Here is a 26,747-nt window from a genome sequence, read left to right as displayed (position 1 = left end):
TCTAAGTGGTTCCTAAAAACTGCTAATGATATATGTATATCATTATATGATCGATATATGATCTATTAATTGCTCTCCTATACTCACCAAGGCTGGATTTATTTGAATTTTTTACATATAAAAATGCCTTAAAACAGTAATATTATTAATAAATATTGTTCAAATTATTATTACATGGTTATTATTACTTTTTGATCTAAAGCTGAACTGTATTTTTTCCTCTCTCGTTCTATGTATTTCAACATACCCACACACACACACACACACACACACACACACACACACAGAACGGCCTGTCCCCGCTGCACATGTCTGCTCAGGGTGATCACGTTGACTGTGTGAAACACCTGCTGCAACACAAGGCACCGGTTGATGATGTCACACTGGACTACCTGACTGCCCTTCATGTTGCCGCCCACTGTGGTCACTACAGAGTCACAAAATTACTGCTGGATAAAAAAGCGAATCCTAATGCCAGAGCACTGGTAATTCTTTGTCTTTGAAAAAAAGTCTAATGAATGTGTACCAATGTTAATGAGCATTACTAATGTATTTATTGTGTCTATCAGAATGGCTTCACTCCTCTGCATATTGCCTGTAAGAAGAACAGAGTAAAAGTCATGGAACTGCTGGTTAAATACGGAGCCTCAATTCAAGCCATCACTGAAGTGAGAGTCCTAGAATTCTCTGACTGATACTTATTGAAATATCGTGCACTATTTAGGATAATAATATCCGATTTAGCATGTGACACATTTAATTATTTTGAATTATTTTGAGTTTAATTAAACTTTGCAGAGTTTAATTATTCCTGTAGCTCAAACAGTAGAGCATGGCAATAGCAATGACAGTGGGTTTGATTCTGAAGGAATGCATACTGATAAAATGTCTGCACACTGAATGCCGTTTTAGCCGCTTTGGATAAAAGCATCTGCCAAATGTCTAAATGTAATGTGAATGGTAGTGGCTTCTCTTGTTGACTGCTGACTCAACTGCTACTTGCTCATTTAGTTAGTATTTCATCTCTTCTAACACTAACTACATTTATGTGCGCCCAAATAATCTGTTTATAATCAAAATGATGGCTCCGTTGGACTGAAAAGCCTTCATTGATCGGATTGAGCTTGATCCAAAGGAAATTTGTATCAGATGGAAAGGGGTGGTGTAGATCTGACATAATCCAATTAAGAGACTTATTTAAAGATTAGATTGAATAATTAAGATAGGACTGAATAATTACTAAATATTTGCTAAAAAATATTTTAATTGCTAAAAAAAAAGTATTTTTAGATATGCATGTGCTGAAATTTTGTTTATGTAATTGAATATGTGAATTGGACTGCAACGTTTAGGTTTCGTATAAACAGAACTTTCAGCATCTGAAAATGTGTTGAATTCATTCCTATTGATGAAAATGAGTGCAGGTTAGCATTACTACTCTCTCTTCTCTTTCTCTCTAGTCCGGCCTGACCCCAGTCCATGTTGCAGCATTTATGGGACACCTGAATATCGTTCTCCTACTGCTCCAGAATGGAGCCTCACCTGATGTCTGTAATATTGTGAGTAAATAATTATCATGATGGACATGATTTGTATACATTTAAATACATTTCTTAAGATTTCTAGTAGGAGTGTGTGATATTGACAAAAAATGAATCCCAAAACTATATTATAATATTCTTTATGTTCTAAACGTTGGTTAATTCATAGCAGTGACACAAATTTCCTTTTCATATAAGGGGTGTTGTTTGACTGCCTAAATTGATTTGCAGGAGCATTTTTACCTTTATAAGGACTTTTTTTGTCTAACCTTTATTAAATTAGGTCATCTTTTATGTCACATTCTTATATAGTTAGTCAATAAATTCAGTTAGAATAATAATACATTATAGAGCAGTTACCAATCAAATGAAATCAATATCAACAATTTATTTATTTAATTTGTACTGCAGAGATGACACAGAATACACAGCTGCATTTGATATGGAATGTATTCAAATCAGAGGTGACATGAATGTATTTACACTCCAATTACAATTACACAAATAAAACTATAAGACTGTTTTTAAAAGTAAAGTGATCGTTGGCTTATTAAATATTATTGAACTTTTATTCTTCATCTTTATTGGATTGTTACATGTACCACATGTGACAGAAGACCAGACCAACACAGCTGCATTTTTTTTAGTTTTTTGTTTTGGGTGTTCTTTGTTGCTCTCTCGAGGACCACATAAAAGTTTTGGAACTTGCCAACCGAACACACTACCCGGATAACTACCTCACCACGTTCTACCATGTGGGACTAAACACTGCCTTTAAGGGAAAGTTGTCCGGGGGCGGTCCTCGAGAGAGCCTAGTGGAGTGGGTGCTGGTAAATTACAATTCGCCACTGACACCCTGCTACACAGATGAGAAACTCACCAGCCCCACTCCTGAGCCAGAACTCATCAAGCCATTATCCCAGCGCAGCACCGAGCATGAGCCCACCGCAGACACGGAGCAAGAGCCTGCTGAGACTGAAGAGCCTGAGGAAACAGAGCCAATCATCGCCCTGGAGCCCGAGCCGCTTATAAGTCTGACCAGGTGTGCAAGCCGGCCACAATATCGAAGCTATTCAGAGTATTCGTGGAAGATGAGGGCAGAGACAAAAGCCCCACTCACATCTCCACCACTGAGGGTAAGCTGCAGCTGGTTTCTGTGTATTCTCTTTCCTATTCTTCGTCCCTTTCCAGTCTTGCTTCTTTTGATTTCTCACTGGTTCCGTCCAGTCTTAAGCCTTTTGACCTCTCGCAGGTTCTGCCCAGCACCAAGCCTTCTGCCTTCTCACTGGTTCCGTCCTGCACTGAATTCTCGGAGTCTCTTAAACTCCCACCCATCCTCCCTATCCCACCACCTCCTTCTTGTATCTGGTTTTCAGTTCCTGTGCTATCACCTTTCTGTCTTTCTGTTAACTCTATGCCAGCTGCAGCTTATGCCATTACTATCCAGCCTCAAGATCATCTACACTTATTTGGGACTGTCCTGCTGTTGGCACTTATGGACCTCATCACCACTCCTTTACAGCCTTCATCTAGCACCTGCCATCTCCATCTCTCACCGCAGCCAAGCGCTCAGTCTCCGCTCCTTGGTTGTCAGTCATCCCGGATGCAACCCTCTACCTATGTAGGTACACATCGGGCCTTCGTTCCATCAGATCTGCCTTGGCGTGAGGTTGCCCTGTCTCTGCCTTGAGCCTCTGGATCCATGACTGAACCTTTGTCCTTTGACCGATCAGCTCTGCCTTGGCTCCTAGCTCCCTTGTCTCCACCATGGCCCGTTAGCCCACTGGCTCTACCAGGCTCCCTCCATCCGGCTCCACCTTGGTCAGTCACTGACCATCCACTGCCTTGGGACTTCACTCCTCCGGCTTCCCTCGTCACACCGTCCCTCTGGCCCTTGGTCGATCCGGCTCCACCGCTGTCTTTCGGATCCCAGCCTCCACCATGGTCGCTGGAGCTGCTGCCCTGCCTTAGCCCTCTGGATCATCTGTGTCACCCAGACTGAGCGTCTGCTTGGCTCCACCTGGGTTACCATCGCTTCCGGCCTCGTTGTAAGAGCTTGCACCCCAGGATCCTCCTCCTGTGTCTACACAAGGAGCCTTCACTTTGGCTGGGTTTTGGTTGCCATCTTGCCTCCTCCTGCTCCCAGTCATCACCTCTTTGGTCTTCTTCTGTCTGCCAACTCCTGGTCATCCGGCCACCTCCAGAAACTCCTCCTGCCTGTCTGTGATCTGGGAGAGAAGGTTCTGTCACAGTCTTGTCATTGTCACTGTCACTGTTTGACCTAATTTTCCCTCATGTGTCTGATTAGTTCTCTCTTATCTTTCATTGTTAATTATCTTGTTAGTCCTCAGTCCTATTTAAACCCTGTGTTTGCTCCCAGTGTTTGTCCAGTCCAGTCTGTTTAATGTGGATAACCTTGATTGTACCCTGATTGTTGGCTTATTAAATATTATTAAACTCTTCTTTGTCTTTATTGGATTGTTTCACACATCACACATGACAGCTACATCACACAGCCCTAGCTCGGCCCTTGTCTGACAGCTTGCAGCCATTAAAATGGTCCATTTTTGTTTTTTTTATGCCGAAGTGGTTCTTTCTGTTTCTTAAGTTAATTTAGAAAAAAAATGTATGGAAATGTTTGGAAGTTTGTTAAATTCGTGTTTTTGTTTTTTAAAGTGACGACCAAGTGGCCAACCACATGTTTGAGCAATTTACCATTCCCAAATCAACACAACTTGCCTAAAATAAAATCTATAGATAAAAACTCTTCAAGCATATCACAATGTTAGTTTAAATGTTTAACCTAGATAAATGTGCACTGTAAGGCACATATCTAAGTGTTTGTGCGACAAGTGGAAACTAAAGCGCACTTTGCAGGACATGGAGGCGCCGGCACAATCACTTACATTTTTTCCGTAATAACAGTGGAAACAACTTAAAATATGCCATCTTTGCTCATACAGATAAGAGTAATACATCATTAGGGTCTACTTTTATTTGTGTGCACTCACAATATCATCAAAACGTTGTGCTTTTGTAAAATAAAGAAAACAAACAGGATGTGTTTTCTGCCCTCTTTGTCTCCTTGAACAGACACAATATATCTATAGAAAACATTGAAGTGAAAGTGACATACAGCCAAGTATGGTGACCCATACTCAGAATTCATGCTCTGCATTTAACCCATCCAAAGTCCACACACAAAGCAGTGAACACACACACACACCGTGAACTCACACCCGGAGCAGTGGGCAGCCATTTATGCTGCGGCGCCCGGGGAGCAGTTTGGGGTTTCTTTGCTCAAGGGCACCTCAGTTGTGGTATTGCCAGCCCGAGACGTGAAGCCAAAACCTTAGGGTTAGGAGTCAAACTCTCTAAAATACTCCCATTAGGCCACGACTTCCCAACTTTATGATTTTAAATGACTACTTTAAAACAAAGTAATGCATATATATATCTCTCACACCCCTACTTGCAGAGCTGTAGCTTAGCCTGCTTATGCTGTGCAGTTTTTGATATAATTTCCTATCCTTTCTACTCAATCCTAAAAAAAAAATAGTCTAAAAGGCCTACATAGCAGTGCATTTCATGTAGTACTAATTGTGTTTGTTTTCAGCGTGGTGAGACGGCACTGCACATGGCTGCAAGGGCAGGACAGATGGAGGTGGTGCGATGTTTGCTAAGGAATGGTGCTCTGGTGGATGCCATGGCCAGAGTCAGTCAATAAAACACTTACTGAATAAAGCGAAAATACAGATATTAATGCTTACAAGTAGAGCTTTAAATATACTATATTTGCATTTCTCTCCTTCTTTCTCTCTCTTGCCTCCAGGAGGACCAGACACCCCTTCACATTGCATCTCGTCTGGGTCAGACAGAGATTGTGCAGTTGTTACTGCAGCACATGGCTCACCCTGATGCTTCCACCACTAATGGATACACACCTCTGCACATCTCTGCTCGTGAAGGTCAGGTGGAGACGGCTACAGTGCTTCTGGAGGCCGGTGCATCTCACTCACTCGCCACTAAGGTGGGACTGCAGGGATATCTGTGAAAGAGAGCCCCTCACATGAAATGCAGAAAAAACTATATATAAATATCTTGTCTACAACTTAATTTGTTCCCATGACTTATTATAATAAAAATATTATAAAAATGCTAACAAAATAAAAAAAATTTAAAATTTAAAATAACTAATTTCTGTTTTAATATATTTTAAAATGTAATTTATTCATGTGATGGCAAAGCTATTTTCAGCAGCCATTATTCCAGTCTTCACTGTCTCATGATCTTTCAGAAATCATTCTATTTATTTGAAATAGCATTTTTTGATCAGTTTGTTTCCTTGCTGAATAAAAGTATTTATTTCTTTAAAACAATAAAATCTTACTACAAATTTGTTGAACAGCAGTGTATGTTTGTCTATATTTAACTAACCCTAAATATCCTTCCCTTAACAGAAAGGCTTCACTCCCCTACATGTTGCTGCTAAGTATGGAAGCCTGGATGTGGCAAAACTCCTCCTACAGCGGAAAGCACTTCTTGATGACACTGGAAAGGTGAAAGTCAAAACTTTAATCACATACTCAATAATTTTTTTTTTTGTAAATATTTGTTCACTATTGTCATATTATTTTTCTCTTTGGCTTTCTGAACCAGTACGGTCTCACACCTCTGCATGTAGCTGCTCACTATGATAACCAGCAGGTGGCGATGATGCTCTTGGATAAAGGGGCCTCACCTCATGCTACTGCTAAGGTGCAAATCTTAAACTGATTGCAAGATGTCTCTGCATCCAATAATATAACAAAAATGTATAACTTGAGGTTTTGTGTCTATCTTCCTGTGCAGAATGGCTATACACCTCTCCACATTGCGGCAAAGAAGAACCAGACTCAGATCGCCTCTACACTGCTTCAGTATGGGGCAGAGACCAATGCATTGACCAAACAGGGAGTGAGTCCTTTACACCTGGCATCTCAGGAGGGGCACACAGAGATGGCCTCCCTACTGCTGGAGAAGGGTGCACATGTCAATGCTGCCACTAAGGTACTATTAGAGCAGGAAGCCTACAGTATTTATCCTCAGTGTCGGACAGATATTTAACATATTTTTGTCATCCAAACTGACTATTACAAATGTCATCCGAACCCCTTGGATGTAAAATATTTCCTTGAAGTACCTAAGAAGTTAATATTTCAATAATTTAATGAAACTCTCATGTCAGTTAATGGTGACATGACATACAAGGAAATAGATAAAATATAGGATGGTTTTTTTGTTTTGTTTTTGACTTTGTAGCTAGACTTAACATGGACTCAGACTCTTTTAAGTTGTGATAGGTTTTCAGTCCACATTATAGCCACACTGACTTTTTAAGAAGAACCGTAAACCTAGTGAACATTGTGTTAGCAAATGCACATTAAATGCAACAGATGCATTTTTTTTTTCTCAGAGTGGCCTTACACCACTTCACCTCACTGCTCAGGAGGACAGAGTGCAGGTGGCTGAAATACTGGTCAAGCATGATGCAATCATAGACCAGCAGACCAAAGTAAGCTTGAACCAATGTTTTTACATTTTGCTGTATTATTATTATTTGTAATAAAATTTCAATATGTTACACTTCAGCTAATGTGAAATGTGGTTGTTTCTTGTAGTTGGGCTACACTCCTCTTATTGTTGCCTGTCACTATGGAAATGTCAAAATGGTTAATTTCCTTTTGCAAAATGGCGCTAATGTCAATGCAAAAACTAAGGTAAGTGTTTAATATATTTATTAAATTATATTCTTATGTGACTTGGTAACTCAATTAATAATTACTTAATAAACTATTATTTAATCATTTTGTGATTTATGAGCTCTGTGGCCATGCATTTTGAGTTACTGTGCTACTATTTGAAACTGATATCTATGGCTGACTGTAAATTTGTGCTATTATTTGAATGTATCAATTAATTAATTAATTTATATACAAGCAATAGATTATTTTTTAATTTTATGAGCTGAATATTCTGTTTTGTAGCCTCTATCAGAATTACATGCTTTTAAATTAATGACATGATTAGCATTCTGATTATTTATATGATAATATTTTATTTCTGTGCTGTTTGCTGTACTGATATATTTATTTATTTATTTATCATTCTGATTATTTATACGATAATATTTTTTTTTTTTTATATATATATATATATATATATATATATATTATTTATATATATAATTTTTTATTTTTATTTTTTCAGAACGGTTACATGCCACTTCACCAAGCTGCTCAGCAGGGAAATACACACATTATCAATGTCCTGCTGCAGCATGGAGCCAAGCCTAATGCCGTCACCATGGTGAGCGACACACTCATCCTCACAGAAATGATAATAATTTAGAAAAATGTCTTACTCGTCTAACCTCACACTCTTTCTCTCTCAGAATGGAAACACAGCGCTCTCTATTGCTAAGCGACTAGGGTACATCTCAGTGGTGGACACTCTGAAAGTTGTTACTGAGGAAACAATCACAACAACAACAACTGTATGAATCCATGCCTTTTTACATAAAAAGAACTTTTGATGTATTCATAATCTATACAGAACGTATGTTGAATGCATTGTTCATTTCATCTTTTGTAGACGTTGACAGAGAAACACAAGCTGAACGTTCCAGAGACAATGACAGAAGTTCTGGATGTGTCTGACGAGGAGGGTAAGATACTATGTTTTAGTACCAACTTTTATTATGCATAATCAGGATTTCATATATCAATGTAAAAGCTGCTGTGCCTCTGTAGCCCAACATCAGATGGAGGAGGAGCTTTTTACTGAAGTCTCTATGGAGATTGAAGGTAGGGTATAGATATAGAGTGAACTGAACTGACCCTTTACTAACGTTACATTTGCTACATTTGCCAAAAATCATTCAGTTCATTTTATATCTATTCAAACGTGTGGTTTGCAGTTCGTGTGCTAACTGGAACGGGCATGATTATTGTGTGTAGAAAACTAAACTGTGGAAAACTAACTTTATTCTTTGTTATTTGTGCTAATCTGGGGATGATTTTTAAAATCATAAAATTGAGAATACATGGTTTCTGTAGGTCACTGAGCTTTTTTAATTCATAATACCTAAATAATGAGTCATGACTTGGGGTGTTTATTAAACTACAGCCTATTCAGTCTATCACTTTATAATTAAGGGACAGATTTACAGAACAGGGCAAATTAGTCTGAGACCACAATCCCATAAAAAGCACCAATGTGTATGGAAATCTCTGCGAAATTTACTGACAATGTGCAAATTAATGTATACAGATGCACATTGATCCATTCCAGTGACCAATGCAATCTATCAAGAGCAGTGCAAATTAGAATAGGGTTGAAAAAACAAGCATAACCTATGATAATCAGGTGCAGGGAATCTACTAACAACACAGGTGCAAAATGGGATAAGACATGCTTTTATTTGGGGTGTTAAATAATGCCACAAATACCAGTACACTGACTACCCCAAACCTTAGTAAATACTCTCCTCCCATAAATTTTGCATCTAAAAGGGAAACTCCTACAGATGCATATGCAATAAGGTCAGCCACAAAAATAACTGCATCCATGCATTTTTTGGTAATCTTTTATTGTGTCTCTTTAGTAAATCATAACAGTAGTTTTTAAATGCCTAAAGAGGGTTTGTGGTGGTGCAAGCTGTTAGTAAATCTGGCCATTTGATCAACCAGTCCTCAGTTCACTAGTCTGTCAAACTGACAGTGTCAATCAATCAATCAATGTGTGTATGAACAGGTGAGGACACAATAACAGGTGATGGAGGAGAGTACCTGAGAGCAGAGGACCTGAGAGAGCTTGGTGATGACTCTTTACCTGGACACTACCTGGATGGCATGAGCTACATCCACAACCTTGAACGGTAAAAAATAAAAAAATATTTTTGGGGGGAGTTTTTGGCTCTTGCAAGTATAACAAGTACACACAGGTAATCCTGTCTTATTCATCTGTTTGCACTGTTCTACTTCAGTTCCCATGAGACCTCCAGTCATCTTGCTTACAGGGGTGAAGGAATGCTGATTGAGGATATGATCACCAGCCACCAGATTAATAAGGTGAACTGTGAACTGTCGCACCTCATATGTACATCTAACATTTAGTTCAGTGTTGTTATCGGTGGTCTACAGTGGTCTACAGAATTTTCAGATCTTGATGGGTTCAACATGGGTTTTTATGTAATGATATATTGTAGTCTAATTATGTTGTTTGTTAGGTGTCTGCATTCTCTCGAGAGCATGAGAAGGACTCATTTCGACTGAGCTGGGGTGCTGAACATCTGGATAATGTGGTGCTTACTAGCACTCTTCTGCAGTCAGGGTTAGTAGGTTTCACACACACACACACACACACACACACACACACACACACACACACACACACACACACACACACACTCAAACAGATGTGAACACACACTTGCCTCCCCAAATCGTACATGCTAGTACATACTAGTCAAAGCTGGCATTGCATCAGATGCCACTATTGTAGAACATGAATGATAGCAGCTCAATTTCCTCTTGTTGTTCTTTCTTTCTTTCTTTCTTACACTCACGTCATTTTCCATCTCACTCGGCCTTCCTCTCTGCTGTTCGTGATTGTGTCTTTTGTTCTGCTTTTAGCAGATCTACCCCATGCCTTGACAATGACAATAGCAGGTGATCCTCCGCTTCTCTTCCTTGTGCCCTTTTAATTCCTCTCTTCATCTACATGTATTATATTAATGCATGTATTTATAACATCTGATTGCTTTGAGCTTTTTAAATGAGACTTTGTGCTTACTAAAATTTTAATAAGCATGTTTTGATGAATACAGTGAGTCATGTCTCCGTATTCATAAAGAACCCCATGAATAATATTCAGTATTATTCAATATCTCTCACATGGGTGGTATGAAACTAGACACATTGTGTTTCTCAACTCCTACAGTATTTTTTTCTTTTTTTATCTCTTTATCTCTTAAGCATGTTCAACAGTTATCATTCTTCATCATCAAATTTCTCTGAGAGATTATCTGTATATTCTTTTGAAGACTTTCTCCAAAAACTTCAGGAACATTACAAGACATAAAGCAACACTTAAAATTACATTATTTTGTACCATTCAAAAGTTTGGAGTCAGTAATTTATTTATTTATTTATTTATTTATTTATTTATTTATTTTTAAAGAAATGAATACTTTTATTCAGCAAAAATGCATGAAACTGATCAGAAGTAATTTATAAAGTAACAAAAAATTACAATTAAATCAATCCTATAAAGTAATGTATCATGGTTTCCACAGAAATATTGAGCAGCACAATTGTTTTCACCACTGATAATAATAATACATTTTTCTTGAGCAGATCAGCATTATAGAATGATTTCTAAAGGATCATGTGACACTGAAGACTGGAATAATAATGCTGAAAATTCAGCTTTATCATCACAGGAATATATTATGTATATATATATATATATATATATATATATATATATATATATATATATATATATATATATATATATATATATATATATATATATATATTATGTTTATTCAAATAGAAAATAGTTATTTTAAATTGTAAAAATATTTCACAATAATTACTTACTGTATTTTTGAAATATTTTGAAAATTCTTACTGACCACAAACTGACCAAAAAAGCCTACAATGCATAATGGCAACACAATCAGATAAAAAAAAGAGTGTTCAGGGTTTAACAGTGATTAATGCTGTCTATTAGAGAAGAAAACTATTGGAACCTGGAATATTTTGGGTGAGGTGTGTCGTTTCAAATGGCACCAAGGAGAATTGCAAAATTATTAACCGTTTACAAACATATGGAAGCCCACAGAGCCTATAAAATAACCTCAGGAAAAGAAACTTAATATTGTATGGCCTAGGTGGCTTCTGTAAGTTTAGAAACAAGAATTTATGCACTTTATGTATTTATTACCGCATTTAATTTCAGTTTGTTTTTTTTTTTATGAAGTTTTTATGTATTTTGTTGTGTGTTTCACTGTCACTTGGTGTTTTTTGAAAACAGCTTCCTGGTCAGTTTCATGGTAGATGCCCGTGGCGGTGCCATGCGTGGCTGTCGTCACAATGGACTACGCATTATTGTGCCACCTAGAAAGTGCTCAGCACCTACACGGGTCACATGTCGTCTGGTGAAGAGGCACAGACTTGCCTCTATGCCCCCTATGGTGGAGGGAGAGGGGCTCGCAGGCAAGCTCATTGAAATTGGACCCACCGGAGCCCAGTTTCTTGGGTAAGGGGGTTTAAAATAGAACATTTATGCTGTATCACCATGAACATTTTTGTTTACCTTTGTGTATGGTGCAGTTATATGTTCTCTATTCTGTCTTGTCTTGACTGACAAAGCAGCGCAGTACTGTATGTCAACCTGTTGTAGATGTGTCCTAACCAGGAGCCATGTTACAAGCTTCCAACGACAATCCGTTTGTTTGTCTATGCTGAAACAGCTGTCCATGTAATCTCATGTAATGTAATCTCAGCCAATAAAATGATGTTTGTGATTTTTGGACCAATGAGATTCAGTTGATAGATTTTAATTTAAGTTTTAGTAATTTTCTTAAGTGCCTTTTACATTTTTTATTATTTTTGTATTAATTAACCAAAATGATTTTAAGAACCATAACAATGCTGCTGGGCATGACGTTTCAGAAATAGAACCCAACGATCAACAAAATGTCGCAGCTGGTTAGGACAAAAACTCGTGGAAGAGCTTTTAGTGTTTGTCTCACCTGGTTAGGCCACTCGTCATCTCAAGTTTTTAGGAATGGCAACAATATTCCTCTGTCTCTAAATCTGAGTTCAGTAAATCAGGTTCACAGTGTGCATTGTTTTTTACATCTTTTTTTAATGGCTGCGATCGGAACAGTAAACTCCACCTACCAACAGCCCCTCCACCTCTTAATGAGGGTGAAAGTCTTGTCAGCAGAATTCTGCAGCTGGGTCCACCCGGCACCAAATTCCTCGGGTAGGAGAGATCCTAATGCCAAATATCCACTGGATACCGGTCACATGTCCCCCTAATTCTTTTAAATACACCTCCATCTGTGTTATATCAGTAAGATATCATATTCTTTTTATTTTGTCCTTTTTTATAATTTCTTGAGTTTGTTTTTATCATTCCTAAAAAGAGGTGTTTCATGAATTTACCTTTTCCTCCCTTGTTGACTTTTGGATAGCGTTTGATTTTAAATGAGTTCTTTTCTTGTATTGGTCGTGTGCTCTGTGTATGCTGTATTTTGCATTATCTGTGGTTTTGTTTTCTCTCTTTTTCTACCTTGCTGCATGCTACATTTACCTCTTTTTATGTCCCCCACAGATGCGATATCCGTTTCTAAACCACGCTTACTTTGACAAATCTAAAGTGGTACATATGGCTGAAATAACACGCCTTTTTTCAGGTCTGTGATAGTGGAGATCCCTCACTTTGCTGCATTGCGTGGGACAGAGAGAGAGTTAGTGATTCTGCGCAGTGAGACAGGAGAGAGCTGGAGAGAACATCACTGTGAGCACACAGAAGAGGAGCTGAATCAGATTCTCAATGGCATGGATGAGGGTGAGTGTGTCCCAAATAAACAAAGAGGCACATGTTTAATTGATTTAACGCACCTTGAATTTGCTGTTATATTCAAATCAACTTCGGTCAGTGTTCAGTCATAATTCTTTGATGAATAGAAACTTCAAAAGAACAGCAATAAAACAGAAATTGTTAGTAATATTATAAACAGTCATGTTTATTCTATTTAATGTGTTAATTTATAAAGTATAACTTTACTTAAAAAAAAAAAAATCGTACTGGCCCCTAAATTTTGGACGGTAGTATAGATTTGGTACCCTGTGTGACAGTTAACTTAATTTCAAACATTTTAGAACAGATCTGAGCTTAGTAGAAAAGTTTGGTTTGGGACAGAAAGATAGAATCTTTTACTTAAAATACAGTTGAATTGTTAATAATTTGGAACTTCTGGATTAGATTGGAAGTGTAGTCTGTCTGAGACACTATCACACAAACATAATCACCATTAAACAGACTTACTTGTATAGACCCTAAACAATTTAATTTAATACATGGTTTAAATCATATTCATAATCTTCCTCATCAACTAATTTTGTATTGGAAAAAAAAATATATAAATATATATATATATCTTGGCTAAAAGATATTACTTGTGATATTACTTCACACCAGAATTGGACACTCCTGAGGAGCTGGAGAAAAAACGAATCTGCCGCATCATCACACGGGATTTCCCACAATACTTTGCAGTGGTGTCTCGCATAAAGCAGAACAGTCACCTGATCGGTCCAGAGGGCGGGGTGTTAAGCAGCACACTTGTTCCACAGGTCCAGGCTGTGTTCCCAGAGGGAGCATTGACTAAACGGATACGCGTTGGGCTACAGGTAACCAACTAAGCCTTCAATTCAAGCTTGATCATTGACCTTATAATGTATAAAGAAGGGGTTTCTTATTATTTTAAAATCTTATTTCAGGGTTCCCATACATATTGAAAATACCAAGAAATATTAAAAGTGTGATTTAATGGAAAAAGTTCATAAAACATTTCTAGTTATGCTCTTCACTAAAAGATTTAATTAGCAATATATTACTCTTAAACAGGGGGAATGAAACTGAAAAGGAAAATGAGATGTCAATCCTGCCACTTACATCTCAATCTCATCCTTTATTAGGCCCAGCCCATCAGTGAGGATCTGGTGAGGAAGATCCTTTGGAATAAGGCTACATTCAGCCCAATTGTTACTTTGGAGCCTAGAAGACGCAAGTTTCACAAGCCCATTACCATGACTATTCCTGTCCCTAAAAGCCCAACCAGTGACGGGACCAGCAGTACACCCACTCTACGACTGCTGTGTAGTATTACTGGTATGCGAGAATAAAGATGAAAAAAAATCCTGTTTAAGTAAGTGCCTTTATAAGAAGGTGTAAATTGTTCTAATAATTTTCTTTTTCTAGGTGGGACGACTCCAGCACAGTGGGAGGACATAACTGGATCCACACCGCTAACATTCATCAACCAGTGTGTTTCATTTACCACTAATGTATCAGCAAGGTGAGTTCAGCTGCAGTGACAAATGTTTGTTGACTGCTTTCGCTTGACAAATCGTTAAATATATGTTTTTCCTCCCAGGTTCTGGCTTATAGATTGCCGTCAGATCCAGGAGTCTGTGAACTTCTCCAGTCAGCTGTATCGTGAGATCATCTGTGTTCCCTATATGGCCAAATTTGTCATCTTTGCCAAGACATTGGACCCTATTGAAGCACGACTCCGCTGCTTCTGTATGACGGATGATAAGATGGACAAAACTCTGGAGCAGCAGGAGAACTTCACTGAGGTGGCACGTAGTAGAGACGTTGAGGTAAGTGTGGTTTAGCTAATAATGACCTTAGTGTTAATAATGCAGTTGAGAAGAACCTTTTCTACATGGTGGTATGTTTATCTCTACAGGTACTAGAGGGAAAACCAATCTTTGCTGACTGCTTTGGAAATTTGGTCCCACTGACCAAAAGTGGACAGCACCATGTGTTCAGTTTCTATGCCTTTAAGGAAAACCGTCTTTCACTCTTCATCAAAGTAAATTATTATTTGTAGTACTAGTCATAGTAGATAACTATGTAGCTATTATAGCAAAGTTTGAGGCCTGTAGCACAAAAAGGCACTGAGTTTATAGATTTAAACATATTTGTGACAGAACTCCACAATGTTCCCTACTAGTTTAACTATTGTGATGCCACAATATTGTGCAAGTCTCACTTAGACTTAGTAACAGACTGGTTGTTTCAACAGATTCGTGACAGCACTCAAGAACCATGTGGCAGGTTGTCTTTCACAAAAGAGCCAAGAACATATCGCAGTCTAAACCACAGTGCAATTTGCAATTTGAACATCTGCCTACCTGTCTACTCGAAGGTAAGTGAAACACTATATTGCCTCACAACCACAAACTGTAGACATATCCATACATAGACACAACGGAAAGCTAGTACCTTTTATTCAAAATATATTTTGTTTAGTAAAATTCAATCTGGTAGTTGATTTTTTTTTTCTTTTACTTTTTAAGAATCTGATTCTGATCAAGATGCAGATGAGGAGGTAAATACCTATTTTACACCTTTAAATAATTTATTCTTTATGTTTTATTTTATTTTTTTGCAAAAGAGATATTTTTGTATTTTCCGTTGTATTAACTTTCTCTGTTTCATTTTATAGAGCGAGAAGACACATGAGAAATGTAAGCACTTTTTAAGTAAATTGTTTTTTTAATTATATATATATATACAGTATATATATATATATATATATATATATATATATTATATATATATATATATATACACACACTGCTTTTTCTCACATTCTTTTGAACCTTGAAACTGTAAGTTACTAATGTATTAGTATATTGTTGAAGTATTATAAAAAAATATATTTATAAGTGATTTTAATTGAAATTGTATCTGTGGATCCCTGATGCTGTGCTGTGCTATGGCTGATAAACATACCTTCTTCCATTTTTATTTGTATGGTCTGCTCTTCTCATAAAACATTACATTCAATTATATTCTCTTACAATGGTATCTTGCTTCTGGCATGATGATTTCTAAAATGTTTAATAAGTTTACAATAAAATGTGCTACAGCACATGCCAAAAGAGATACTGGAAAGCAAACCATTCTTCCTGAAAACAAAATCATACTGACCGAGCACATAATATTTTGCCTGTATTGAAACCACTTAATTTGTTTGCCACAAGTGTCACCTTTGCATGGATCATTTCCTTTGCATGGAAATAACTTGACTTACACATATTATATTATTGTATATGTATGTTTGAGTGTCTGCCTGAATGCGAGGATATCTTTTTTGAAAATATGCATAATTTGTGTGACATGTTTATCCCTATCACTCACATTCTTTGTTTGTTTTGTGTTAACTGTTTTCCTAAAAATGTTTCCTTATCATTTACCCCAGTCTTATAACAATTTACCATATGTTAAACAACCCCATGATTGATTCAAGGTTCTACATAACTAAAAAAGCCATAGCATTTAATCATTTGAAAGTGTTTTATGGGAAAAGCCTCTGATTGTGTCTCAGTACTGTTTTAAGGGCATATTGTTTTGAAATGCTATCTGTGTTTGTGTTGACATGAGCTCTTCATGTCGAGAACAATCTTGAGATGCCTCATTGGTACAGCTCCACTCTGTGTTATGATTACTTTCCTCATTTGTTCTTTGTGCACAGGTTTCTGTTTTTTCTTTATACTTTCCCTCTTGTGTAAGTGTATGAGTGGATACTTGAATCAGAATAATATGTTTAAGCAAGTTATTTCCTGCCCATTTCCTCCCCTCACTCTGTAATTCTCTTTTGCTTTGCTTAACTGCTCCCATGCCTTCCCAAATCCTTCGGATCCAAATCTAGATAAATCTAGCAATGTTCTTCATTCTGTCAAGTAGGTTCCTTGTCTTCTGAAATGAAGACAGTTTGTATTGCTCCTGCCCTGACTAGCTTTCCAATGTCTTTTGTCCTCTTCATTTCCCCCTTTGTTCTTTATAAACTCTTTGTGCTGTTAAAATGGAAGATTATGATGGATCTGAGTCAACAGAGCTTTCCACACTGCAAATCATACATGATCCTGCCACACTTGCAAGTCCAGATCTGCTTTCAGAGGTGTCCGATATGAAGCAGGACCTGATTAAGGTGTCAGTCCTTCTGACCTCTGAAAAATCAGACAAATCTTGCTCCTTGGATGTCAAAGAGCAATCTGCCAAGGCTGCGGATGAAGAAGTGGATGAGCCTTTTGAAATTGTTGAAAAAGTGAAAGAGGACTTAGAGAAGGTAGAAGAGATCCTTCGTGATGATACAAATGATTATACAAAGAGGGAAGGTGCTGTTGGGAGATCTGTAACCATTGATGATGAGGAGTGGGTACTTCTCAGTGAGACAGATGTTGAGGAAACCAAAAGCAAAAATATCACTGAGGTCCAAGAGGCACTCATTCAGGAAGTTCGAATCCCACAAGACACTATATCCAGTTCTTTACCTAAGAGGGATATATCAGGTATGGTTTCGTATCTCAGCAGTGACTTAGAACAGTGCCTGCAGGAAACACCTGTGCCATTTAGTGATTCACAAGATGTGGATAGTGTTCAAGAAAGCTTTAAAGAGGTTGTTGTGACACGTGGTAAACCCCGTCCAACAGAAATCAAAAAGCCAGCAAGGAAAAAGCGTAAAGAGAGGGAGTTTGCAAGTGGCAGTTCTGAAGATGACTTGGAAAGGATGAGTAGGAGTCAGTCTGAGGAGTCTCTTGATGAAGATGCTGTTATTGGTGGATCTGAACCTGTCTTTGGATCTATTCCCGTGTCTCCTAGAATTGTAGAAACTCCGATTGGATCCATTAAGGACAGGGTTAAGGCACTGCAGAAGAAGGTTGAAGAAGAGAATGAGGTGGACAGTCAAAAGTGGAAATCCCAAAAAGCAAGTACTTCCCATAGTAAGTCATATGTCACAGAGACAGAAAAATCACCCAAGCTTCCTCCAAAATCCCCCAGATCCCCAAAGTCACAGACGGAAAGGATAGAGGAAACTATGTCTGTAAGAGAGTTGATGAAGGCATTTCAGACTGGCCAGGATCCATCGAAAAGCAAGTCTGGACTTTTTGAACATAAAGCAATTACGCCTGTTGTGATACAGGTTCCCCAAATATATGATAACCAAATGACAGTAACAACTGAAATGCCAAGTCCTAATGTGATGCAGATTCCCCCAACATATGATAGTCAAATGACAGGATCATCCCAACATTTACAACAAAGAGCAATTACAACTGTAACCTCTGAAGCATCAAGTTCTGATGTGATGCAGATTCCTCCAACATACAATAACCAAAATACAGAATCAACCCTACATTTACAAGAAAAAATTATAGTAGAAAACAAGATCCTTCAAGAATCATCATGTATTGACCCAAACACAATTCAGCATAAATTAATGATTGATGATGGTGAAACACTACATGAAAAACCACTGACGACCACGCAAAATGAAGGTGATCAAGCTGTAACGTCCAACATTATATTTAACTTTGAAGAGGAGAGCTCTCCAGAAAACCTGCTCTCTGAACTAACAGAAAATGACCAAAATGGAAAACCATCTCAGGAAACAGGCCGATTTGAAACTGAAAAACAACAGATTTATCCTGAACTGTTAGTTAATGAAGACCAGGAGTTGATCCCTAAGATGAATTATTGTCAATATAACATCCGTCAGAACAGGAGATTGTCTGTGGAGCCTCAGATCAGTCCAGACAGGAAAACATCAGAGGACTTCAGTGCAGATATTAAGGCAGAACTTGAGGACAATCCTAAATATCTGATCTTTAGGCAAACTTCAGGTGAAGCAAGTAAACATTCTTTAATGTTTAGTGATGGCCTTTCTTTAGAAGATGAGGAGCAGATACACCAGGCAGCTGTGGATCCAAGTAAATCAAACATAATCACTGCATTTGCTACTGCAATGGTGCAAGGTGAGCCCTTATGTCAAAGTGAAATACATGATAGAGCATTGGAAGCATTGGAAGAAAGTCCTGATAGTGACAAATACGAGGCCTGGGCAGACTCTCCTGGCAATAGTATAAGGACAAGGACTCCTCACTCCAGCACAGGTGACGGTGAGAATCATGAGGGACTTGCTGAAACCCCTCAAAATAGTCCTGAAATTCTTGTTTTATCTTTCAGTTCAACTAGTAAAGAAACAGAAGACAGATATGCAGGGGATGAGGAGACAACTCACCAGTCAAGTTTGGTGACATCACCTGAAAAAGCGGAGAGTGAAACATGTTTAATAACTTCGATAAAAAGCAAGACTGAATCAACTTATGATACTATGATTGAATCACCTTCCCTATTCACCAAGATTGAGTCACCATCCAATGATGATTCTAAGATGGATACACCTTTTCCATCCACCAAAACTGAGTCACCATCCTCTGCTATTTTCAAAGACAATAATTCAGGATAAAATTCAAGTTACCTTATGGGAGAGTGAAACATCAGCAAATTATATGGAAAGTGATTTAAGCTGTAAAGAAAGTATGAAGCCGAAAGAATCCGATGTAATTACTGAGTCTGAGAAGACACAACAACATAGTCATCACAGTCAAGATGTACCAGAGAGACCTTCTAGCTTGGATTCTCTGCAGCTTACAACCATGAATGACTCTAAAACCCTTTGTAGAACAGACTCGCTTGAGACTACTCCCATCAGAGAAGATGGATCCTCCCAAAAAACCCCAGATTCTATTGAGCCAGAAGACAGATATCCAGGGGATCAGGAGACAACTCACCAGTCAAGTTTGGTGACATCACATGAAAAAAGCGGAGAGTGAATCATGTTTAGTAACCTCGATAAAAAGCAAGACTGAATCAACTTATGATACTATGATTGAATCACCTTCCCTATTCACCAAGATTGAGTCACCATCCAATGATGATTCTAAGTTGGATACACCTTCTCCATCCACCAAAACTGAGTCACCATCCTCTGCTATTTCAAAGACAATAATTCAGGATAAAATTCAACTTATGAAATGGGAGAGTGAAACATCAGCAAATTATATGGAAAGTGATTTAAGCTGTAAAGAAAGTATGAAGCCGAAAGAATCCGATGTAATTACTGAGTCTGAGAAGACACAACAACATAGTCATCACAGTCAAGATGTACCAGAGAGACCTTCTAGCTTGGATTCTCTGCAGCTTACAACCATGAATGACTCTAAAACTCTTTGTAGAACAGACTCGTTTGAGACTACTCCCATCAGAGAAGATGGATCCTCCCAAAAAACCCCAGATTCTATTGAGCCAGAAGACAGATATCCAGGGGATCAGGAGACAACTCACCAGTCAAGTTTGGTGACATCACATGAAAGAGCGGAGAGTGAATCATGTTTAGTAACCTCGATAAAAAGCAAGACTGAATCAACTTATGATACTATGATTGAATCACCTTCCCTATTCACCAAGATTGAGTCACCATCCAATGATGATTCTAAGTTGGATACACCTTCTCCATCCACCAAAACTGAGTCACCATCCTCTGCTATTTCAAAGACAATAATTCAGGATAAAATTCAAGTTACGAAATGGGAGAGTGAAACATCAGCAAATTATATGGAAAGTGATTTAAGTTGTAAAGATAGTATGAAGCCGAAAGAATCTGATGTAATTACTGAGTCTGAGAAGACACAACAACATAGTCACCACAGTCAAGATGTACCAGAGAGACCTTCTAACTTGGATTCTCTGCAGCTTGCAACCATGAATGACTCTAAAACCCTTTGTAGAATAGACTCGTTTGAGACTACTCCCATCAGAGAAGATGGATCCCTCAAAAAAAAACCCCAGATTCTATTGAGCCAGAAGACAGATATCCAGGGGATCAGGAGACAACTCATCAGTCAAGTTGGGTGACATCCCATGAAGGAGCGGAGAGTGAAACATGTTTAGTAACCTCGATAAAAAGCAAGACTGGATCAACTTTTGATACTATGATTGAATCACCTTCCCTATTCACCAAGATTGAGTCACCATCCAATGATGATTCTAAGATGGATACACCTTCTCCATCCACCAAAACTGAGTCACCATCCTCTGCTATTTCAAAGACAATAATTCAGGATAAAATTCAAGTTACGAAATGGGAGAGTGAAACATCAGCAAATTATATGGAAAGTGATTTAAGCTGTAAAGATAGTATGAAGCCGAAAGAATCTGATGTAATTATTGAGTCTGAGAAGACACAACAACATAGTCACCACAGTCAAGATGTACCAGAGAGACCTTCTAGCTTGGATTCTCTGCAGCTTACAAACATGAATGACTCTAAAACCCTTTGTAGAACAGACTCGCTTGAGACCACTTCCATCAGAGAAGATGGATCCTCCCCAAAAAACCCCAGATTCTATTGAGCCAGAAGACAGATATCCAGGGGATCAGGAGACAACTCACCAGTCAAGTTTGGTGACATCCCATGAAGGAGCGGAGAGTGAAACATGTTTAGTAACCTCGATAAAAAGCAAGACTGAATCAACTTATGATACTATGATTGAATCACCTTCCCTATTCACCAAGATTGAGTCACCATCCAATGATGATTCTAAGATGGATACACCTTCTCCATCCACCAAAACTGAGTCACCATCCTCTGCTATTTCAAAGACAATAATTCAGGATAAAATTCAAGTTACGAAATGGGAGAGTGAAACATCAGCAAATTATATGGAAAGTGATTTAAGCTGTAAAGAAAGTATGAAGCCTAAAGAATCAGATGTAATTACTGAGTCTGAGAAGACACAACAACATAGTCATCACAGTCAAGATGCACCAGAGAGACCTTCTAGCTTGGATTCTCTGCAGCTTACAACCATGAATGACTCTAAAACTCTTTGTAGAACAGACTCGTTTGAGACTACTCCCATCAGAGAAGATGGATCCTCCCCAAAAAACCCCAGATTCTATTGAGCCAGAAGACAGATATCCAGGGGATCAGGAGACAACTCACCAGTCAAGTTTGGTGACATCCCATGAAGGAGCGGAGAGTGAAACATGTTTAGTAACCTCGATAAAAAGCAAGACTGAATCAACTTATGATACTATGATTGAATCACCTTCCCTATTCACCAAGATTGAGTCACCATCCAATGATGATTCTAAGTTGGATACACCTTCTCCATCCACCAAAACTGAGTCACCATCCTCTGCTATTTCAAAGACAATAATTCAGGATAAAATTCAAGTTATGAAATGGGAGAGTGAAACATCAGCAAATTATATGGAAAGGTGATTTAAGCTGTAAAGAAAGTGTGAAGCCTAAAGAATCAGATGTAATTACTGAGTCTGAGAAAACACCACAAGATAGTCATCACAGTCAAGATGCACCAGAGAGACCTTCTAGCTTGGATTCTCTGCAGATTGCAAACATGAATGACTCTAAAACCCTTTGTAGAATAGACTCGTTTGAGACTACTCCCATCAGAGAAGATGGATCCTCCCAAAAAACCCCAGATTCTATTGAGCCAGAAGACAGATATCCAGGGGATCAGGAGACAACTCATCAGTCAAGTTGGGTGACATCCCATGAAGGAGCGGAGAGTGAAACATGTTTAGTAACCTCGATAAAAAACAAGACTGAATCAACTTTTGATACTATGATTGAATCACCTTCCCTATTCACCAAGATTGAGTCACCATCCAATGATGATTCTAAGATGGATACACCTTCTCCATCCACCAAAACTGAGTCACCATCCTCTGCTATTTCAAAGACAACAATTCAGGATAAAATTCAAGTTACGAAATGGGAGAGTGAAACATCAGCAAATTATATGGAAAGTGATTTAAGCTGTAAAGAAAGTACGAAGCCAAAAGAATCAGATGTAATTACTGAGTCTGAGAAGACACCACAAGATAGTCATCACAGTCAAGATGCACCAGAGAGACCTTCTAGCTTGGATTCTCTGCAGATTGCAAACATGAATGACTCTAAAACTCTTTGTAGAACAGACTCGCTTGAGGCCACTTCCATCAGAGAAGATAGATCATCCCCAAAAACCCCAGATTCTATTGAGCCAGAAGACAGATATCCAGGGGATCAGGAGACAACTCACCAGTCAAGTTTGGTGACATCCCATGAAGGAGCGGAGAGTGAAACATGTTTAGTAACCTCGATAAAAAACAAGACTGAATCAACTTATGATACTATGATTGAATCACCTTCCCTATTCACCAAGATTGAGTCACCATCCAATGATGATTCTAAGATGGATACACCTTCTCCATCCACCAAAACTGAGTCACCATCCTCTGCTATTTCAAAGACAATAATTCAGGATAAAATTCAAGTTACGAAATGGGAGAGTGAAACATCAGCAAATTATGTGAAAAGTGATTTAAGCTGTAAAGAAAGTGCGAAGCCTAAAGAATCAGATGTAATTACTGAGTCTGAGAAGACACCACAAGATAGTCATCACAGTCAAGATGCACCAGAGAGACCTTCTAGCTTGGATTCTCTGCAGCTTGCAACCATGAATGACTCTAAAACTCTTTGTAGAACAGACTCGCTTGAGGCCACTTCCATCAGAGAAGATAGATCATCCCCCAAAACCCCAGATTCTATTGAGCCAGAAGACAGATATCCAGGGGATCAGGAGACAACTCACCAGTCAAGTTTGGTGACATCCCATGAAGGAGCGGAGAGTGAAACATGTTTATTAACCTCGATAAAAAGCAAGACTGAATCAACTTATGATACTATGATTGAATCACCTTCCCTATTCACCAAGATTGAGTCACCATCCAATGATGATTCTAAGATGGATACACCTTCTCCATCCACCAAAACTGAGTCACCATCCTCTGCTCTTTCAAAGACAATAATTCAGGATAAAATTCAAGTTACGAAATGGGAGAGTGAAACATCAGCAAATTATGTGAAAAGTGATTTAAGCTGTAAAGAAAGTGTGAAGCCTAAAGAATCAGATGTAATTACTGAGTCTGAGAAGACACCACAAGATAGTCATCACAGTCAAGATGCACCAGAGAGACCTTCTAGCTTGGATTCTCTGCAGCTTGGAACCATGAATGACTCTAAAACTCTTTGTAGAACAGACTCGCTTGAGGCCACATCCATCAGAGAAGATAGATTATCCCCCAAAACCCCAGATTCTATTGAGCCAGAAGACAGATATCCAGGGGATCAGGAGACAACTCACCAGTCAAGTTTGGTGACATCCCATGAAGGAGCGGAGAGTGAAACATGTTTAGTAACCTCGATAAAAAAGAAGACTGAATCAACTTATGATACTATGATTGAATCACCTTCCCTATTCACCAAGATTGAGTCACCATCCAATGATGATTCTAAGATGGATACACCTTCTCCATCCACCAAAACTGAGTCACCATCCTCTGCTATTTCAAAGACAATAATTCAGGATAAAATTCAAGTTACGAAATGGGAGAGTGAAACATCAGCAAATTATGTGAAAAGTGATTTAAGCTGTAAGAATGTGAAGCCTAAAGAATCAGATGTAATTACTGAGTCTGAGAAGACACCACAAGATAGTCATCACAGTCAAGATGCACCAGAGAGACCTTCTAGCTTGGATTCTCTGCAGCTTGGAACCATGAATGACTCTAAAACTCTTTGTAGAACAGACTCGTTTGAGACTACCCCATCAGAGAAGATGGATCATCCCAGAAAACCCCAGATTCTATTGAGCCAAGCCCAACCAAGGACTCCCCATGTCAAGACTCTTTAGAGGGAAGTCCCACTGGACAAGAATCTGGTCAACTGAGTTATACTGAAAGGGTCTTCTCAACAAGCCAGGCTTTTGATTCTGATTCCAGGGAAAATGTAGGAAAAGAAATAGTTGCTAAACAAAACATTTATTTAGAAAGTGAGTCATCCCAAGGGTCACATGAGACATCAGATATGCAGTGCATTTCCATGGCCCTGGAGCAAAAAGAAAAGGTGCTTGACAGTGACTATCTTCATGACTTTGACACTTTACAAAAGCAATTCACACCCGAAGAAGAGATGTTTAAGATGGCTGCAAAGATCAAAACATTTGATGAAATGGAAAAGGATGCAAAAGTTAAAAAAGTCAAATTTGATTTTGATTGTGGTTATAATCAACCAAAAGATGAAGAAGAAGTGCTGTCATCACATAAAAGTCCACTAGACTTTAACACAATGTTAACCGAAGAATCAGAAGAGCAGTACTTGGAGAACCTTACTCAATCTGGCCAAGTATTACCCTTACATTCTTCATTGTCAGAAGATGATTATGACAGCCCTGAGTTGGATGAATCAACTCAGAAACTCTCAGGAGAAATCACTGAGGTTTTAGAGTCCACGGACAAGGGTGCTGAGGAACATACCCATTTAAACATTATTGATTTGCAGACATGCATAGACATAACATCTATGCAAACACATGTAGAGAAAGAGGAAGACAAGTTCCCTTCAGAGTACCATGGTATAGGGATTGGTGAGACTACAGCTGAGGACGATCTCATTGTTACATCAGCAGAGAGCAAAATGGGCACTGAGATGAATGGTGTTGTTGATTCTATGTCTACTGGTGTGAACACAACTTCTGAAAAAGTACTTGAACCAGTTTCTCCCATTGACAATGTAGGTGCAACTGCTGCTACAAAGCAAGTGCAGGATGAATCCCAGTCAGATTTATGTATTCATGAAGAGGACAATGAAGAGAAGCCAGAAGAAATCCCAGTATTTATTCCAAGAGACTTGGTTCCCTGGAGTGCTGAAGTGGAAGATGACGAGGCATTCGATGCAAAAATTGAGGCTGAGGAGCAGAAAATACTTGCTTTGTGTACAGAGAGACATTCCCATGGAACCACACCCGACACAACTCCAGGACGCACCCCTACTGAAGAGGGGACACCAAATCCTTTCCTCTTCCAAGAGGGAAAACTATTTGAGATGACCAGAGGTGGCGCTATTGACATGACCAAAAGGACCATGGAGGAAGAAGAAGAAAGGTTAGTCTTTTTTCCAATAAATGAAGATCCAAGTGAAGAATTTGAACAGGTCAATTTCAGTGCTGGTGAGTTTGTTTCAGTAGCTTCATCTGGGATGCCTGCCGATGGTTTAGTGCATCAAGACAGAATTACTGAGGAACCTGATGCAAAGTCTGATGGCTTTAGGAAAACTGGAACTAAAAGTGTTCAACCAGAACCAGAATGGTATGATTTTCCTACCCAAAGTGAACAAAAGAGCCACACAGAGGATAATGGTATCCATGAAGACACACTGATACCGAATGTTGACACTGCCACTTATACAGTAACACGAACAGTTTATTCTGAGCAAGACCCAGAATCCTCTGACTCTTCAGTGGAAGATGAACAGCATTCTGTTGTTGAAATGCCCATATCCACCCATGTATCTACAATTTCCCCTAATGCTTCAATCTATACTACATTACCTTCAATGTACACTCCATCCAAGAAAATTGTTGCTGAAGTAGAAGACACAACATCTAAGCCAAAAATATCTGTGAAAGCAGCCAGTTTTGACCAAATTTTAGGACAAGG

The 26,747-nt window shown here is 38.5% G+C and overlaps 1 protein-coding gene across 1 annotated transcript in view; it reads left to right on the top strand.

The window, feature by feature from the left end:
- LOC109052457 (ankyrin-2-like) overlaps positions 1-26,747 on the top strand; it is a 67,897-nt gene that overhangs the window by 29,021 nt on the left and 12,129 nt on the right. The window contains exons 12-35 of the mRNA XM_042766235.1: positions 288-485; positions 570-668; positions 1,461-1,559; positions 5,158-5,256; positions 5,374-5,571; positions 6,002-6,100; positions 6,201-6,299; positions 6,393-6,590; positions 6,997-7,095; positions 7,202-7,300; positions 7,791-7,889; positions 7,975-8,076; positions 8,175-8,247; positions 9,336-9,459; positions 9,568-9,652; positions 9,811-9,914; positions 11,625-11,849; positions 13,015-13,169; positions 13,803-14,014; positions 14,303-14,495; positions 14,586-14,682; positions 14,761-14,989; positions 15,079-15,204; positions 15,418-15,577. Of these exons, the coding sequence (XP_042622169.1) occupies positions 288-485; positions 570-668; positions 1,461-1,559; positions 5,158-5,256; positions 5,374-5,571; positions 6,002-6,100; positions 6,201-6,299; positions 6,393-6,590; positions 6,997-7,095; positions 7,202-7,300; positions 7,791-7,889; positions 7,975-8,076; positions 8,175-8,247; positions 9,336-9,459; positions 9,568-9,652; positions 9,811-9,914; positions 11,625-11,849; positions 13,015-13,169; positions 13,803-14,014; positions 14,303-14,495; positions 14,586-14,682; positions 14,761-14,989; positions 15,079-15,204; positions 15,418-15,577 (3,271 nt within the window). The remainder of the gene's footprint in view (positions 1-287; positions 486-569; positions 669-1,460; positions 1,560-5,157; positions 5,257-5,373; positions 5,572-6,001; positions 6,101-6,200; positions 6,300-6,392; positions 6,591-6,996; positions 7,096-7,201; positions 7,301-7,790; positions 7,890-7,974; positions 8,077-8,174; positions 8,248-9,335; positions 9,460-9,567; positions 9,653-9,810; positions 9,915-11,624; positions 11,850-13,014; positions 13,170-13,802; positions 14,015-14,302; positions 14,496-14,585; positions 14,683-14,760; positions 14,990-15,078; positions 15,205-15,417; positions 15,578-26,747) is intronic.

Source organism: Cyprinus carpio, chromosome A1 (assembly GCF_018340385.1).
Source record: "Cyprinus carpio isolate SPL01 chromosome A1, ASM1834038v1, whole genome shotgun sequence".
Taxonomy (NCBI): Eukaryota; Metazoa; Chordata; class Actinopteri; order Cypriniformes; family Cyprinidae; genus Cyprinus; species Cyprinus carpio.
Note: the sequence above shows the minus strand (reverse complement) of the source record. Positions and strands in the feature narration are given on the sequence as shown.